This window comes from Pempheris klunzingeri, chromosome 14, assembly GCF_042242105.1.
Source record: "Pempheris klunzingeri isolate RE-2024b chromosome 14, fPemKlu1.hap1, whole genome shotgun sequence".
Lineage (NCBI taxonomy): Eukaryota > Metazoa > Chordata > Actinopteri > Acropomatiformes > Pempheridae > Pempheris > Pempheris klunzingeri.
In genome coordinates this window covers 15,248,932-15,262,924 of record NC_092025.1, presented here as the reverse complement: position 1 = coordinate 15,262,924, position 13,993 = coordinate 15,248,932, and the positions used below count along the sequence as shown (strand labels likewise).

Here is a 13,993-nt window from a genome sequence, read left to right as displayed (position 1 = left end):
CGGCTCGCGCCTCCCGCACAGAAGCTCCGGTTTTGAGCCATGAGCGCAGACATTTAAGAGACATTAAGAGAGAAAACCGCCGCAGACACCCATCGATCATAAACATGGCGGGCACAGAGGTAAGATTAGCGTTTCGCTTCAGGAGCTCACATGTTGTTGTTTTAACACCCAGCTGGACTCAAAAACAATCTGTCAAACCTCCTGTCTGCACTGTGCTACACTGTATCTAATAATAATACTATGTTACACCTGTACCAAATGTGTTGTAGTTAACTTTGATGTAGCATTTTTGTCCCTTTGTGTCTGCTGCTCATCAGGGAAGTAAACTTTGGGGAGGGCGTTTCGTGGGAGACACAGATCCTATCATGGAGAAGTTCAATGCATCCATTGCTTATGACCAGAGGATGTGGAGTGCTGACATCCGAGGGAGCAAGGCTTATGTGAAAGCTCTGGAAAAGGCAAAGCTGGTCACCGTAGATGAGATGAACCAAATTTTACATGGGCTGGATCAGGTGAGCTGTCTCACACGCTCACACTCAGCTGCACTCATCTTCAGAGGGGGAAAAAAAGCCCACAAAGTTCACCACATCGTAAATGACACACAAACTGAACTTTCTGATCACGGTTCTCTAACACTTTCATGTAAGGTTACATGATGCACAGTGTTTATGTGTGTCACTGTCTGCCCTTCACCGTAGATGTATGTTAACAGATAACAGCTGAAAATGTGCCATGGCGATGAATTCCTGTCTGTATTCTGCTGAGTGTGCTGTGAACAATACTATCATCATGTGACAGATGTCAGCTGCCAAACAGCTCCAGTAACTCTTTCACTCACACGGTGGGGTCAGTTTTCAGGGCGCTGCCTCTGCCCTGATGTTTTGCTGTGTCAATGCCAGTCACATTAGGCAGTCAGTACAAAACAGACACACACGATGGTAATTTGTAGCAAAGCAAACATATTTAATTGCACTGAATGCATTGAATCCTCCAGATTTCTGAGGAGTGGTCCAAAGGTGTTTTTGTGATCAAAGCTGGAGATGAAGACATTCATACCGCCAACGAGCGCAGGCTAAAGGTGGGTTACACCTTGTTTGGCATTAAAACTGTGTTTCACATGATGATATGTGACACTTCAAGGTTTGTTCCAGGGGTAGTGTGTAGTTACAAGGGACATTTTTATGTAGCCTGTGAGGCCTCCTGCTCAGTAAGGAGGCAGGCGTTCAATTATTATTATTTTTTTTTTTTACATTTGTTTAAATAATTCTGTAGGAAAAGAAAAACACACAGTCAGACAGTCAGTATGATCATGCTTGTGTCTGACATTTATTGTTTTGTCGCAATTCCCAGATGTTAGCAATTAGCTTTGTGAGTACAATATTGTAATTACCAAAGAGAATGATGGCCAAAACTATGAAAATAAGACACATGTTGTAACTAACTTTAAATGAATAGTGGCTATGCACTATCTGGAAACATAATTCAAAATGGATTGTAGATTCTGGCATTATTTAAAATCGTATCACCTTAGATTATTCATTTAGCTTTAGCTACTGTAAATTCAGATTTTCTGACTTTAGAGGTAATGTTAATTTGCCTCCATGCTCTTTCCTGCTTTTGCTCTTCTCATTGGATCTGTTAACAATATGGAAAAGAAATAGAATAATGCAATTTTTATCTTAATTGTCAAAATCACATGGAGCATTTGGGAGAATATGGAACTTTCAGACTTTACAGCTTGTCGATGGCTGTGATGAGCGATGTTATACTCCTTTGACTGCCTCCTTTTTCAGGAACTGATTGGTGCACCTGCAGGGAAGCTGCACACTGGCAGGAGCAGAAACGACCAGGTTTGTCTTCAAGATTCCGTATTGATACTGCAATTAAAGCCTATGTGTTCTGTAGGTGTTATGAGGCCGTGCTGTGTGTGTTTGGCTTGATCAGGTAGTGACTGATATGAGGCTGTGGCTGCGAGATGCCATCTCAACCCTGACAGGCAGTGCCCTACAGCTGATGACTACCATGGTGGAGCGGGCAGCAGCGTAAGACAAATACACACCGGTACACGCAAACACACATATCTATTTGTAACTGTGTTTTTTTTAAAGTTGCCTGGGGGTTTCTTCTGTCACCTTTCCGAACCTCAGAGAAATTGACGTCCTGTTTCCCGGTTACACCCACATGCAGAGAGCTCAACCAATCAGATGGAGCCACTGGATCCTGAGGTGACTTTTTATTCAGGGAAACCTACGCTGCACGTCTCCCACCTTTTTATATCAGATGATGTATTGTTCATGTCGGTCTCGTGTTTCTCTTTCCCCCACACCGCCCGTCAGTCATGCTGTTGCTCTGAGCCGAGATGTGGACCGGCTTCAGGAGATCAAGAGAAGAGTTAATGTTTTACCTCTCGGCAGGTACACTGCAAACACACACTCACTGTCTGCCAATGATTTCCACCCACATATGTGATCGGTTAATAAGAGTGATTCTTGTCCTTTTCAGTGGTGCCATCGCTGGAACACCTTTTAACATTGACAGGGAGCTGCTGCGGAAAGGTCACGCCGAAAAAACAACCACATTAGTACTGTCCCCAAAAGTGTTTGAGAGCGCTTTTGTTACAGTTATGTATCACCTGTCTTTTTTAGTTATGGAATACGTTTATTTAAAGATCAAAACTGTACCGTTTCCTCTCATTTGGATCTGTAGAGTTGGACTTTGATGGCGTCAGTCTAAACAGCATGGATGCCACGGGCCAAAGGGACTTTGTTGGTATGTAAAACTTACATGTCAGTCAACTGTCTTATATAAATGGATACGCACAGATGCAGTTTTTATCTTTTTACGTGTGTGTGTTTCTTTAGTGGAATTCTTGTTCTGGGCCTCGCTGTGTTTGACCCATCTCAGCAAGATGGCTGAGGATCTGATGCTGTACAGCACTAAAGAGTTCTCCTTCATCTCGCTCTCTGACGCCTACAGGTCAGTTTGTGGTGTGTCATGTCATCCTAAATTACTGTTTGCACATGTCCTTGCCATTGGATTAAATCATTGTTTTATGTTTTTTTTTTTTTTTTTTTTTTTTTTTTTACAAAGCTCCATGTGTGTATTAGAGCAATTCAGTAAGTCAGGGATAATGTACAGTGAGCTGGTCATTATTGCGAAAGAAACCTTGACAGGGCGATGCAGAATCCGGACGTGAAGTGGAGGCGTCTTTAAACACCCTGAAGGGTGATCAGGCCTATAACATGGTCACTTATTGAAGAAATCAATATTGTGATGAAAAATGTTGATGACCATAGCATAACGTAAACTCTGTAGCCTTCTTAAGATCAGCCTACTTAGCATTATGATTTACATTAAACTGAACTGAACCGAAAATGAGACAAGGTGAATGGGACTTCTTTTGAATACTGATGTTGATGTTTCTTCCCTCACTCATCTCTACGTTTCCCTCCGGGACTTTGCCAGACTTCTTTCTGTGGACTGATATTGGACTTGGTCCTCCAGAGTCTATGGCCATAACTGTGTCCATGGCAACAGTCTGTTATTCAGGCTGTAGGATGCTGTAACCAGCCAATCATAATTGAATATTTAACAATGCTGTGTAAATAAAATATATGATAATACTTTGTGTGTGTGTGTGTGTGTGTGTGTGCAGCACAGGCAGCAGTCTGATGCCCCAGAAGAAGAATGGTGATAGTCTGGAGCTCATCAGGAGTAAAGCAGGTCGTGTCTTTGGCAGCGTAAGGCCTCCAATTAAAGATACACTTTTGTCAAATCATCTGTTTATCTGTTCATCGATGGGGCCACTTTGCCCTTTAATGTTCTGTCTCAAAGCCTATTTTTTGATCCAATGATGTTAAACACATTATGTGGAAATCTAAAACTAATGATGCTGTTAAATAGCTCTTTAATATGTAAAATAAAATCATGATATCTTAGTAGAACTACAACCTACATTCGAGAACACTGGATTTAGTGCAAACACTACATTTCCCATAAACTCAGTTGTTTCTTCGGCAACGATGTTTCTTCTTTGCTCAAAAGTTTTCTCTTACACTTATTAGAGGAGGATTGACATGCTCAAAGTATATTTACTGCAGACTGCTTGAAGCTTTCCTCTGGAAAACCAGCGCCCTCATGTGCCGTAAAGCACAAATCACTAGTTTTCCTTTAGAATCAAATCTGGCCACAGTATGAAAGTCAGGTTTTACTATACAGAACTTTATGAACAAACCTTTTTCACCTTTTAGAAGCAGAGCAGCACATTCAGACTGACTGTGGCTCGTTGCAATTTTGTGTCACACTCAAGTTTTGCTGTTGTGTATTTCAGTGTGCAGGGTTCTTGATGACTCTGAAGGGCCTGCCCAGCACCTACAACAAAGACCTGCAGGTACCAAAGTGTGTCTTTGTGGGCCTTCACTTCATGGGAGTACTTTCTGAATATTTCCCCTCAGATGTTTCTGTCATGCTGCCTTTGTCATCCCTCTTCAGGAGGATAAGGAGGCCATGTTTGACTGCTATGATACCGTTCACGCTGTGCTGCAGGTGACGACTGGAGTCATGTCAACTCTCAAGGTCAGAGATTTAAGTCAATGTTAATTATAATAACAAAATAAATACAGTGCTTGATCTAATGTATACAATGTGGTTATGCATTGAAATTTTAAACTTTGAATGGTCTTGACTGCTTGTCTTTATTTTATAATAATATATAAAAACCTTGAGCTCTTAACCTGTTTATCTTTTATCTAAAACTCTCTTCCATTTTCACTAAAAACAAAATGTAGAAACCTTGCACACGTTAGGAGAAGGAAAGAAGGAGACGGAGAACGTTTTAATTAGTTGTACTGATTTTGATTCATTTAGAGTGTCAGGCTATACAAGCCGGTAACATGTCTGGCAATGACCATGATTTTGTTTCCTTCGACGTTTCTCCTGTGTTTCAGATTAATCAGAGTGTGATGGAGGCGGCCCTCAGCCCTGACATGCTGGCTACTGACCTGGCCTACTACCTCGTGAGGAAAGGGGTGAGTGGTGTTTGGTATACTTCCATGCAAATGCAAATTATAAAGATATTTTCAAAAAGTCATTATAAAGAAATTTACTTCAAAAGAAAATAAAAGTCAGCGTTCTTAAAAGGCTGTGTCGAAATTAAAATGAATCATCAGCGGCAGTGTCAATTATGGCATTTACCATGTTTTTACATACCAACGAAACTATTTTTTAGCTATATTTAGGTATTATTTTGAATATCTTGTGACGCCATTTGAAAGAACCAAAGAGAAAAGAAAACAGATGAATGAAAAAATACTTCAAATGTGGCAAAGCTATAATGTAAAATATTTCTTGTGGTTTCACATGTATGTGTGTGTCATACTGTAACCTTGTGTTATTCTGCGTTGCAGCTGCCATTCAGAGAGGCCCACGGTGTCTCTGGTAAAGCTGTGTTCACAGCTGAATCCAAAAATATCGCCCTGAATCAACTCACTGTGGACGACCTGAGCGCTGTCAGGTGACCGTCTTTTTCTCTTTCGCACCAAACCTAGAAGCCTAAAAGTCTTTAAACATGACTGTAGCTTCATCTCCTCAGTATTTCCTCCTTCCTTCTGGTTCATGATTTGCAGTATCTGTTCTGTCATTTTAGCCCTCTGTTTGGAAGTGACGTATCCTCAGTGTGGGACTACAGCAGCAGTGTGGAGCAGTATAGCGCCCCGGGAGGCACAGCCAAGAGTAGCGTTGCTGCACAGGTGGAACACCTGAGGACCTGGCTTAAGACACAGGCACAGTGACCTCAATATTTCACCTTAACATTTTGAATCTGGTTTACTGCCACAGTTTAGATAGTTACTGAATGTCAGACTGAGGTCAAATGACTTATTTATGACTTGGAAACATGTTGCCTTCCAAACACCCTCCTCTCTTCTTTCTAAGCACATTATGACTTGTCAGTTGTTTGGTATGTAGCCAAGGGATGGTTCAATTGATAACTCACTGGTCAATGGAAGGCCATTTGTGCCATTTGTGCAAATAACATCTTAGATATTCCACACCGATCACAAAGGTTACAAAGGTTCTGAGCGGTGTAAAATGGGTGGCAAAGTAAATAAATGTTACTCAAACAATGTTTTAGAGTTTGATTCATTAAGTCTGACTGATTTCACCTCACAGTTATTTATCCTCCTGCCAGGACCCACACAGACTCAAGATGGTGCTGATGGTCCACAGAAAAACATTTTATTATTCATTCATTTATTCATTCAAGTCTTGGAAATGATTTAACATTATGTGTCTTCCCTAAGTTTCAGCTATATGGGTAAAATATGTGTGGTGTTGTAGTTGTCTGGTTAACTCTAACATACAGTATATGCAGGTGGTTAATTTCATAAAACTCATCTGTTGAGCTCCACACAATGAACTAAAAGAAAAGATGAGGCAAGGCAAATTTATTTCTATTGACAGAGCAAAATTTATAGGCAAAAATGCAAAGATTTTTAGGTTGTTTTTACAGAAATTTCCATAAAAAAGCTTAAGAAACAGAAACAATCAGTGATTAGTTTCATATTCTATTGACATGAAATCAACATTCAGTATTATCCCTACAAAATCAATAGTAACATTCCTGTTGGAATTGGAAATCATTGGTAATCTGCAGGATTTGTAATGTACATTGTTTTTTATAGTAGTTCTGGTGTCCCATTTATTCCACAGTTTTATTTCCATAAATGTTGATTAAATACAAAACAATGCATTAAGTGCTTGAAATGGATTATATCATAAGCAGGAATAAAAGGGCAGTTGCTCCGCTGACAGAAAATCACAGGTACTTATGTACATTTAAAACTTATTTGGCTTTCCCTCAAATAAACAAGTGTACAGTACATTTAGGGAATGCCTTAATTGTCTAACTTTCTTTTTATGATCAGTTGTCTGGACAACAGTACAGAGAACAATATATGTGACAAATAAAGAAGAAATAGTTCTTGAAAAAGGGAAAGTCTCTCAGCTTCTAACGGCAAGAAAGAAAAAAACTTAAAACTAACCGTAATTCGACGCTTTTTATTAATCACACCTCTGTCTCATTGAAAAAGGAAAATTAAATTTTAAGCCACAATGTGTGAATATAAAATATTGACCCCTAATCATGGGTGCCTTGTTATGATTAAAAGCGGGGGTGCATAATTGGTGACGGGCAAGGGGAGGTATGGCAGGAAAATTTTGATTTAATATACACCAGAAAATGCCTCCAATAATGACCTTTCAGTGTAAAGCTCAGTTTATATTGTTATAGCCTCTAATCAAAATCATTTCAAAGGGCTTTACAAGTCCACAAGTTCTGCAAAGAAAACAGGATGGTAATTCTCACAGAGCTGCTGCTATACAGTATAAAAGCAGTGGGATCACAAACATGATCTGTTGAAGCTGCTAACTTCACTTTCCTGCATATATGAAGCGTGTGTGTAAGCATGTGCTCGTCTGGTTGGAGGGGCTTTGGACAAATACAGGAAGCCTGCAGGAGGAAAGCTGCAGGAGGAAAGCTGTACAAATCCTGGCCTTTTTCTCTCTCTTTTCCAGAGAACTGCCTGCTCCAAATCTAATACAATTTATCCTCAGGGAGCCCTGAATGTCTGTACCACGTTTCATGGCAAACCATCCAACTGTTATATTTCACTCAAACCACAAATGTGATCCTCAGGGTGGAGCTACAGGAAAAGAGTCAGTAGGGTACATCATCTGGGAACCACGAATGTCTGTACAGAATCCCACACGGCAATCCATCCAATAGATGAGATATCTTTATAACACAGGTAAAAGTTGCCTCTCTACAAACAGTAGCAGTTAAAGTCATAAAGTCAGTGTATCAGACCCATTGTCCCGAGCACAGCTGAGAAAACACCGACCCACAGTTGGATCACACTCGTCAGAGCGGCACTTGCCTTGGACCGGTAGACTACTCTGCCATCCAGAGGCTGCGTGGGTCTGAAGATGTCAGTCATGGGCTGTCCCGTCCAGAAGCGACACTGCTGAGTTATTGCATCCAGCTGTGGTGGAGAGGGGAAAAAAAGTGAATGATTGAGGAGATGCGTTTATAAAGGAAAGGAAATGGGCGCAGATTTAACATTTGCAGTCAGTAATTGCAGCATAAAGTGACATTTATGCTGTTCAAATGCAAACAAGGGACATTGTTTCTGTCAGTGACTCAAAGGTTGCTTTTCCAGGCACTGATCCTTCAGAGTTTTGACATTCACTTTCCACTTTTTTAATTTTGAGTTATTAAGAATGAAAGTCACAATAAGAAATACTTATTTTTACTCAATCTTATTCCCAAATCTCTAATCATATCAATCTATGTAGAAGTCATTTAATGAATCATTTGAAGGGCTCCAAAAGGCTCGACTGTATCCTTATTTTATGTCTAAGGTAAGTTTGAAGGTTCAAGGTGGTGCTGTTAAAAGGTCATGTGTGTTTTGGCCCTTCAGTCTGTAGTTAGTAGTAGAATAGAATTAAAAATCCTCTCTCTCATCTACAAAGCTCTTAAGGGTCAGGCTCCACCATATCTTAAAGAGCTCATAGTACCGTACTACCTCACTAAAGCACTGTGCTCCCAAAATGCAGGTCTACTTCATAAAACTTCCTAAAAAGTAGTGATGGAGGCAAAGCCTGGTCCTGGTTCTCCTGCTGTGGCTCTCTGGCTTCATGAATCACTGCTGCAGATCGTCAGCCGCCGACACTTTTTACCAATATTAGTTGTGTTATTATTATTCATATATTAACTATTGTCATGTTTTCCACTGTTACCATATAGCTCATTATTAATCATTATGCTTATTGTTATTATGCTCCTTGATATAGTTAATATTGTTATGGTTTGCTGTAAATCTCATCGATAGATAGATAGATAGATAGATAGATAGATACATAGATACATAGATAGATAGATAGATAGATAGATAGATAGATAGATAGATAGATAGATGGATGCTCACCTGTCGACTGCTGATGGACAGAGTCTTGTGAAACACCGTCCATGCAACAGCCTGCTCACATCCTGGAGTTGTCATGGAGCCCACATAGCGGTAGTAATTGTCAAGGTCCTTCGCCAATGGGATGATGTCACTGAGTCTAAAGTTTGGGATCACTGTGCTGCTGCCTTAACACGGGATGAAGGGAGAAGTGTTACAGAGCAAAGTTAGGATTTGGTCAAATTATCAAGACAAAACTGGATATCATTGACAGTCTAAAGCTAAGGACCCTTAATAGTAGAACAAAGTCAGTTATTCCATGTTTTTCTGTTCTGCCAATTGAATTAACCAAGCTCATACCATTGTTTTGTACTCGGCCCAAAGCATTGATTACTGCGTCCAAATGTGGATGATCATCTGCTGTTTCCTGTGAAGAAGACACGCCAACATTATGGCACGAGCCTAAATAGCCATTTTAATATTAATACATCTAAACATATTACCTCAAACAGGAAGGCGAGCAGAGCTATACCCGCCATATCATGCTCTGCCTCTGCCAGAGAGCCGTACGGCTCCTTGATGTGAACTATATGCAGCTGGAAACCCAAAACACAGTAGAATTAGTTAAAGTAGAGTGGATTTCAAACTTCAGTGCCTGTACTGCACTTTGATAAGAGCTTTGTGGGTAAATGAGTAAATAAAGGAATATTTTTTCCACAGACATGTATGAACACGTAGGATTTTTTTTTGCTAAATGAGTTTTAATTCAAATGTTGGCCCTCTAATGAACAATGCTGGAAAAAACAGATAACTCCTGTGTTTTCCAGCTCCGGTGTGATGTACCTCCATAGGGAACCTCTCTCCGTCAATGGTGTGCTCTGATCCTGGTCTCCCGTTTCCACCCCAGTGGAAGTGGAATTGGGCGGCTCTGTAGTGACCGGGCAGAGCTCCTCCGGTAAGTCGGACCGACTGTGGCAAAGCAAAGTGAGCTACAGGGAAGAGAGACTGTCAATACAGGTGTCAGACTTACAGCATATTAACAAAACAGAGGTGCAAGAAATTGGTCTGGAGGGGAAGAGAACAATGCAGGCTTTGTTTTACCAGAGTGTCCTTTGTTTTCCACTGTAATGTTGATTGTGTTTGTGTGACCGATGAAGTCGAAGGGTGGCAGGGCGCTGTTGACGTGCACTTTGCTGGTGACAATGTTAATTGGTGATTGGCGTAATCCTCCACAGCTGGGAAATTGAGCTGCCCAGTGGCTAGGGTCTAAACAACACAAACAGCAGCAACATCATCAAAAAAAAAAAAAAGCAGCCTGCATGACAAACTGCCGGTGTGTTGTTTGAAACATGTTTATGAAGGCTGGACGATCCAAAGAAAGTGTTGGGTTACATTATGGGTGTTGTGGGATCAAACTTCACTCATACCAGAAAATAAAAGTCAAAATGTCTCAACCCAACTTGCAAGCATACTGTGGCTTTTTTAGAGCTTTTTCACAGAAAACAGCACTATGAGAATGAGACACTGAACCAAAACTGTTAAATTGTGGGCTGTAAAACAACGAGCTAAAACATAAAAGCTCCATAGAGCTGAGGGAAACTGAAGAGTTTGTGGGTAAATCTCTGAGTTCTTCCCTTTCACATACAAGTGGTCATGTAGTGCATTGTTAATAATGGTAATGAGAAAAGATTATAGATTATAAACAGTGTCTTCTTGCCAAGTAGTCTGAATGATGAAAACTTTAAGTCTGAATTCATCACAAGGGTGTTCTTTCATTTCTGAGTGTGTTTCTTAAAATATTTGGGGGTCTTTTTCCGTCTGATCTTACCTCTGCATGTGTCATCGCAGGAGTACTGGCTCTGGTAACACCACTGAGCTGGAGACCGACAGACAGACAGACAGACAGACAGAGAGTCCTCAGGTCAGACACAGACACACCGTTTATTCTTATTCAGGACACTTCTCCTTTGTGCCCAACAAGAACGCTTTCTCCAGTTAATAAATGAGTATTAATTCCTCTCACTTTCACGCTCTATTAGCCTCAGTGTTTTTTTTGTCTCAGTCAGCAATCTTACCAGCTGATCTGTTAATGTGTTTGTGCTCCGCAGCTCTATGTCACACACACATAAGCCAAGATAATTATTAATTCTCACATTACTAATCCTGTCCTGCTGGTGCCTTTTTAGTGCTCATCAGTTCAATACGAGCCTTCTAATAGCACTTAATATGAACAAAACAAGACAAAACTTTCAAATTTTCTCCATTTACAAATGAATGATGTATTACAGTTACAGGGCCGTCAGTGAGGCTGTCTTGAGCATGTCGGGTTAAAAACACAACATACAAGTGCTTTTATTTAGTACTTTGTATCCAGCTAACTAGCCAGAAAGCTGCTGTAATAACGGTAGGACATATACACAAAAATGTTATACATTATCTATGACATGATGTTCGGTGGGGAATTTATTAAATGATATTATATGTACATTTTTTAAGTATATCTGCATTGTTTTGATGCATTTTAGGAAAAATAAAGATCTACTTTTGGAAAAACCACATTGCCCTTGGCAGATAGCTAATACATGCTTGAAATTGTATTTGTCTTTACAACATCATCACGTCACATGATCACAGGCCATGACCTGATGTGACCTGGACATGAGATTTGTGTTTGTGAAATTTCTAACAGAAAAAAAACTCTTTGCATATTTTAAAACACTAAATGAGTTGAAATGTCAGAAATGCATTTTTCTTCCCAGGAAACGACATTGAGACTATTGTGAGCAGAAAACTGTGAATATTGTGAATTGTACTCTGCAGATCAAGCTTTCTATGTGGTATTGCTCTGTGTGAGAAATAAATAGAATTGAAATAGAAGTTTTTATTGCTAAAAAACTGTAACCAAAAAATATTTCTATAAAATGTTAAAGTTGTGTACACAACAGTCGGAGCTCTGCTGTACTTGCTAATAGATTTTTCTCTATTAGGAAGAAAGTACTAATGCCATCAGCTACCAGAGCTGAGTATATAGACCATGGGCTGATTTCCACTGATAAATATGGCGTCTGTGATCATAATGCCTGCATTAAATTAGTTTAAGTAAAAGCCATTGTCCTTTATTGATTCCAATTATTAATTCTAAATCAAAGAATCAGCTGTTAAGACAGAAATACAGATAGATTTTAATCTTTGAGACCAGCGAGTTGTGTGTTGTGCAGAAGTGGTTGTGATTACACTGATTGCATTCAGCGTAAAGTGGCTCGCTGGCTCAGAAAACCTTTATCCAGCTCCTTAACTCTGCGCCGCTGCATTAAACGCGTCCATCCAACAGGTGCGGATGAAGTCATTTATCTTGTGCCGTGGTTGTGTATTGTATTGCCCATGTGAATGAAACTCCAGTGTCTGACTCCGTGGTGGGAATGAAGGGCGCTATAGAGAACCATTTAGCTAATATAGGAACACAGATTAACCCCGCTGCCTCCCACAATGCCATTCTTTGAAAGGGGACAGCAGTTCTCACCAACTGAGAACAATGCACAGGTGGAGGCTGGCTTTACTCCACCTGGCTCATACACCTGTGCCAAACTGAGAAGTACAGAAAAGTCAAGCCTAAGACAATCCACGCTAAATCCACCAGCTTTACTGTTTCTTCTAATTCCCTTCTTTTCTTTTATGATTACATGATATTTTCTGATGAACGTGCTTGATAAATTCAGTGATTAAATCGGTGGTTTCTGACATTTTCAGCCTTTAAAGTTACTTAGTGTGAGTTTTGAAAGAAGAAATAACACTTTCTTCCTCTTAAAAAACAAATTACACCCAGAGGTTTTGATGATAAAGCCTTACTAGGTCTGGTGTGACCAATAACGCTTGATGGCTAATGTTAGATGGATATTGCTGTGCAGCTGTGACTTTATGACTCTTCTTTTGTAACCAAAGCTTTTCAACAAAAGTTACAAAGTCTGGCTTCTTAACAAAGCAACTACAAAGATAAGTTGATTAACTGATTAGCTTACAGACAGAAAATGAATCAGCAACTATTTTGATGACTGAATAATCTTTAAAATACATTTTCGAGGAAATATTTGGCAGCTTCTCAAATTGGAGAATAGGAAATAATTAGCTGATTATTAAATGGTAATAAAATTAGTTATTAGCTGCAGGCCTGCTTCAAACCCTTCATCTTTTGTTGTTTTAGTCTACCAGCTGTGAACAGTTGAACATGAAAAGATGAAATTCAATAAAAATAAACTATCTTGTGACGCCTCTCTTACTCCAGGTTGAGAATCACTTACATTAAGCTGTAAAATTTGTTTTGTGTGGCTGTGGCCTTTCAGACCTCTTCAACATAATGCTTTTAATTCTAACCTGAACTATTGATTTTTCGAGTTATAAACAACTCCCATATTAAACCAAAGTGTGAGCAAGAAGTTTTAATTGTTCTAGTACTTGTCCTAGGTTTGTATGTGTGTGTGTGAGCGTGTGTGTGTGTGTGTGTGTGTGTCCTACCTGTGCACTGAGAGAGGAGAGAAAGCAGCAGAATCAGGAGGCAGACAGAAAAATCCATGATCAGCACAGAGACCAGAGAAGATCCTGACAGACTAATTTCAGCTGGCTTCACATACTGACTCTGAGCTGCATTTGAGGGGGAGAGGGAGACGGTCATGAGTATGACAAAAGGTGTGTGTGTGCGAGTGTGTGTGTGTGTGTGTGTGTGATGAATAGAGAGAGAGAGAAAAACAACACTCTGAGCAAACATGACAGACACCTGGACAGACACCTGTGGTGTTACTTATATACATGTATACTTATCTTCATCAGAAGTACTTATTGTTCTTCTCCCATGTGTTTTTGTGTTACTACTCCTCCTCCCACACATACACAAAAAAACACATAGATTTTGATCCTCTTTCAATAAAAAACAGTCCAGAACTGAGTCTGACAATGTCGCAGCTTAATCCTGTACTCTTTCAAGCTTACACATGTTGGCATACATGTTGAATTTTTATGACATTCTAAAATTTGATGGTAAA

General features: G+C 39.9%; 2 protein-coding genes across 3 annotated transcripts; one reads left to right on the top strand and one right to left on the bottom strand.

Moving 5' to 3' along the window:
- The first annotated feature begins 9 nt into the window (after positions 1-9).
- On the top strand, positions 10-6,124 carry asl (argininosuccinate lyase). Of its 2 annotated transcripts, none has more exons than XM_070843437.1 (16): positions 10-119; positions 318-512; positions 995-1,078; positions 1,794-1,850; positions 1,945-2,042; positions 2,148-2,225; positions 2,337-2,414; positions 2,503-2,555; positions 2,707-2,769; positions 2,862-2,976; positions 3,656-3,740; positions 4,331-4,390; positions 4,492-4,575; positions 4,947-5,027; positions 5,406-5,512; positions 5,645-6,124. In XM_070843437.1, the coding sequence occupies exons 1-16, from the start codon at positions 105-107 to the stop codon at positions 5,787-5,789; spliced, it is 1,398 nt and encodes a 465-aa protein (XP_070699538.1). In that variant the 5' UTR covers positions 10-104; the 3' UTR covers positions 5,790-6,124. The 2 variants fall into 2 exon arrangements, with proteins under 2 accessions (XP_070699538.1, XP_070699537.1); XM_070843436.1 differs by having other exon boundaries at positions 2,862-2,987; positions 3,661-3,740.
- Positions 6,125-7,046: 922 nt separating this feature from the next.
- On the bottom strand, positions 7,047-13,566 carry ca4c (carbonic anhydrase IV c). Its single transcript, XM_070844174.1, has 8 exons — positions 13,470-13,566; positions 10,789-10,836; positions 10,062-10,226; positions 9,804-9,949; positions 9,464-9,556; positions 9,321-9,387; positions 8,985-9,148; positions 7,047-8,039 (listed from the first exon to the last, which is right to left on the bottom strand). Exons 1-8 carry the CDS (start codon positions 13,525-13,527, stop codon positions 7,851-7,853), a joined length of 930 nt encoding a protein of 309 aa, XP_070700275.1. The 5' UTR covers positions 13,528-13,566; the 3' UTR covers positions 7,047-7,850.
- Positions 13,567-13,993: the final 427 nt, after the last annotated feature.

Bases quoted from the DNA above. Each gene is read 5' to 3' on its own strand.
- asl (XM_070843436.1), top strand. The intron at 2,226-2,336 runs GTGACTTTTTAT...ACCGCCCGTCAG, and splicing joins TGGAGCCACTGGATCCTGAG to TCATGCTGTTGCTCTGAGCC. The intron at 5,513-5,644 runs GTGACCGTCTTT...CTGTCATTTTAG, and splicing joins GACGACCTGAGCGCTGTCAG to CCCTCTGTTTGGAAGTGACG.
- ca4c (XM_070844174.1), bottom strand. From the start codon at position 13,527: ATGGATTTTTCTGTCTGCCTCCTGATTCTGCTGCTTTCTCTCCTCTCT. The intron at 9,950-10,061 runs GTAAAACAAAGC...TCTTCCCTGTAG, and splicing joins GGAAAACAAAGGACACTCTG to CTCACTTTGCTTTGCCACAG. The intron at 9,149-9,320 runs GTATGAGCTTGG...TCCCGTGTTAAG, and splicing joins GGGCCGAGTACAAAACAATG to GCAGCAGCACAGTGATCCCA.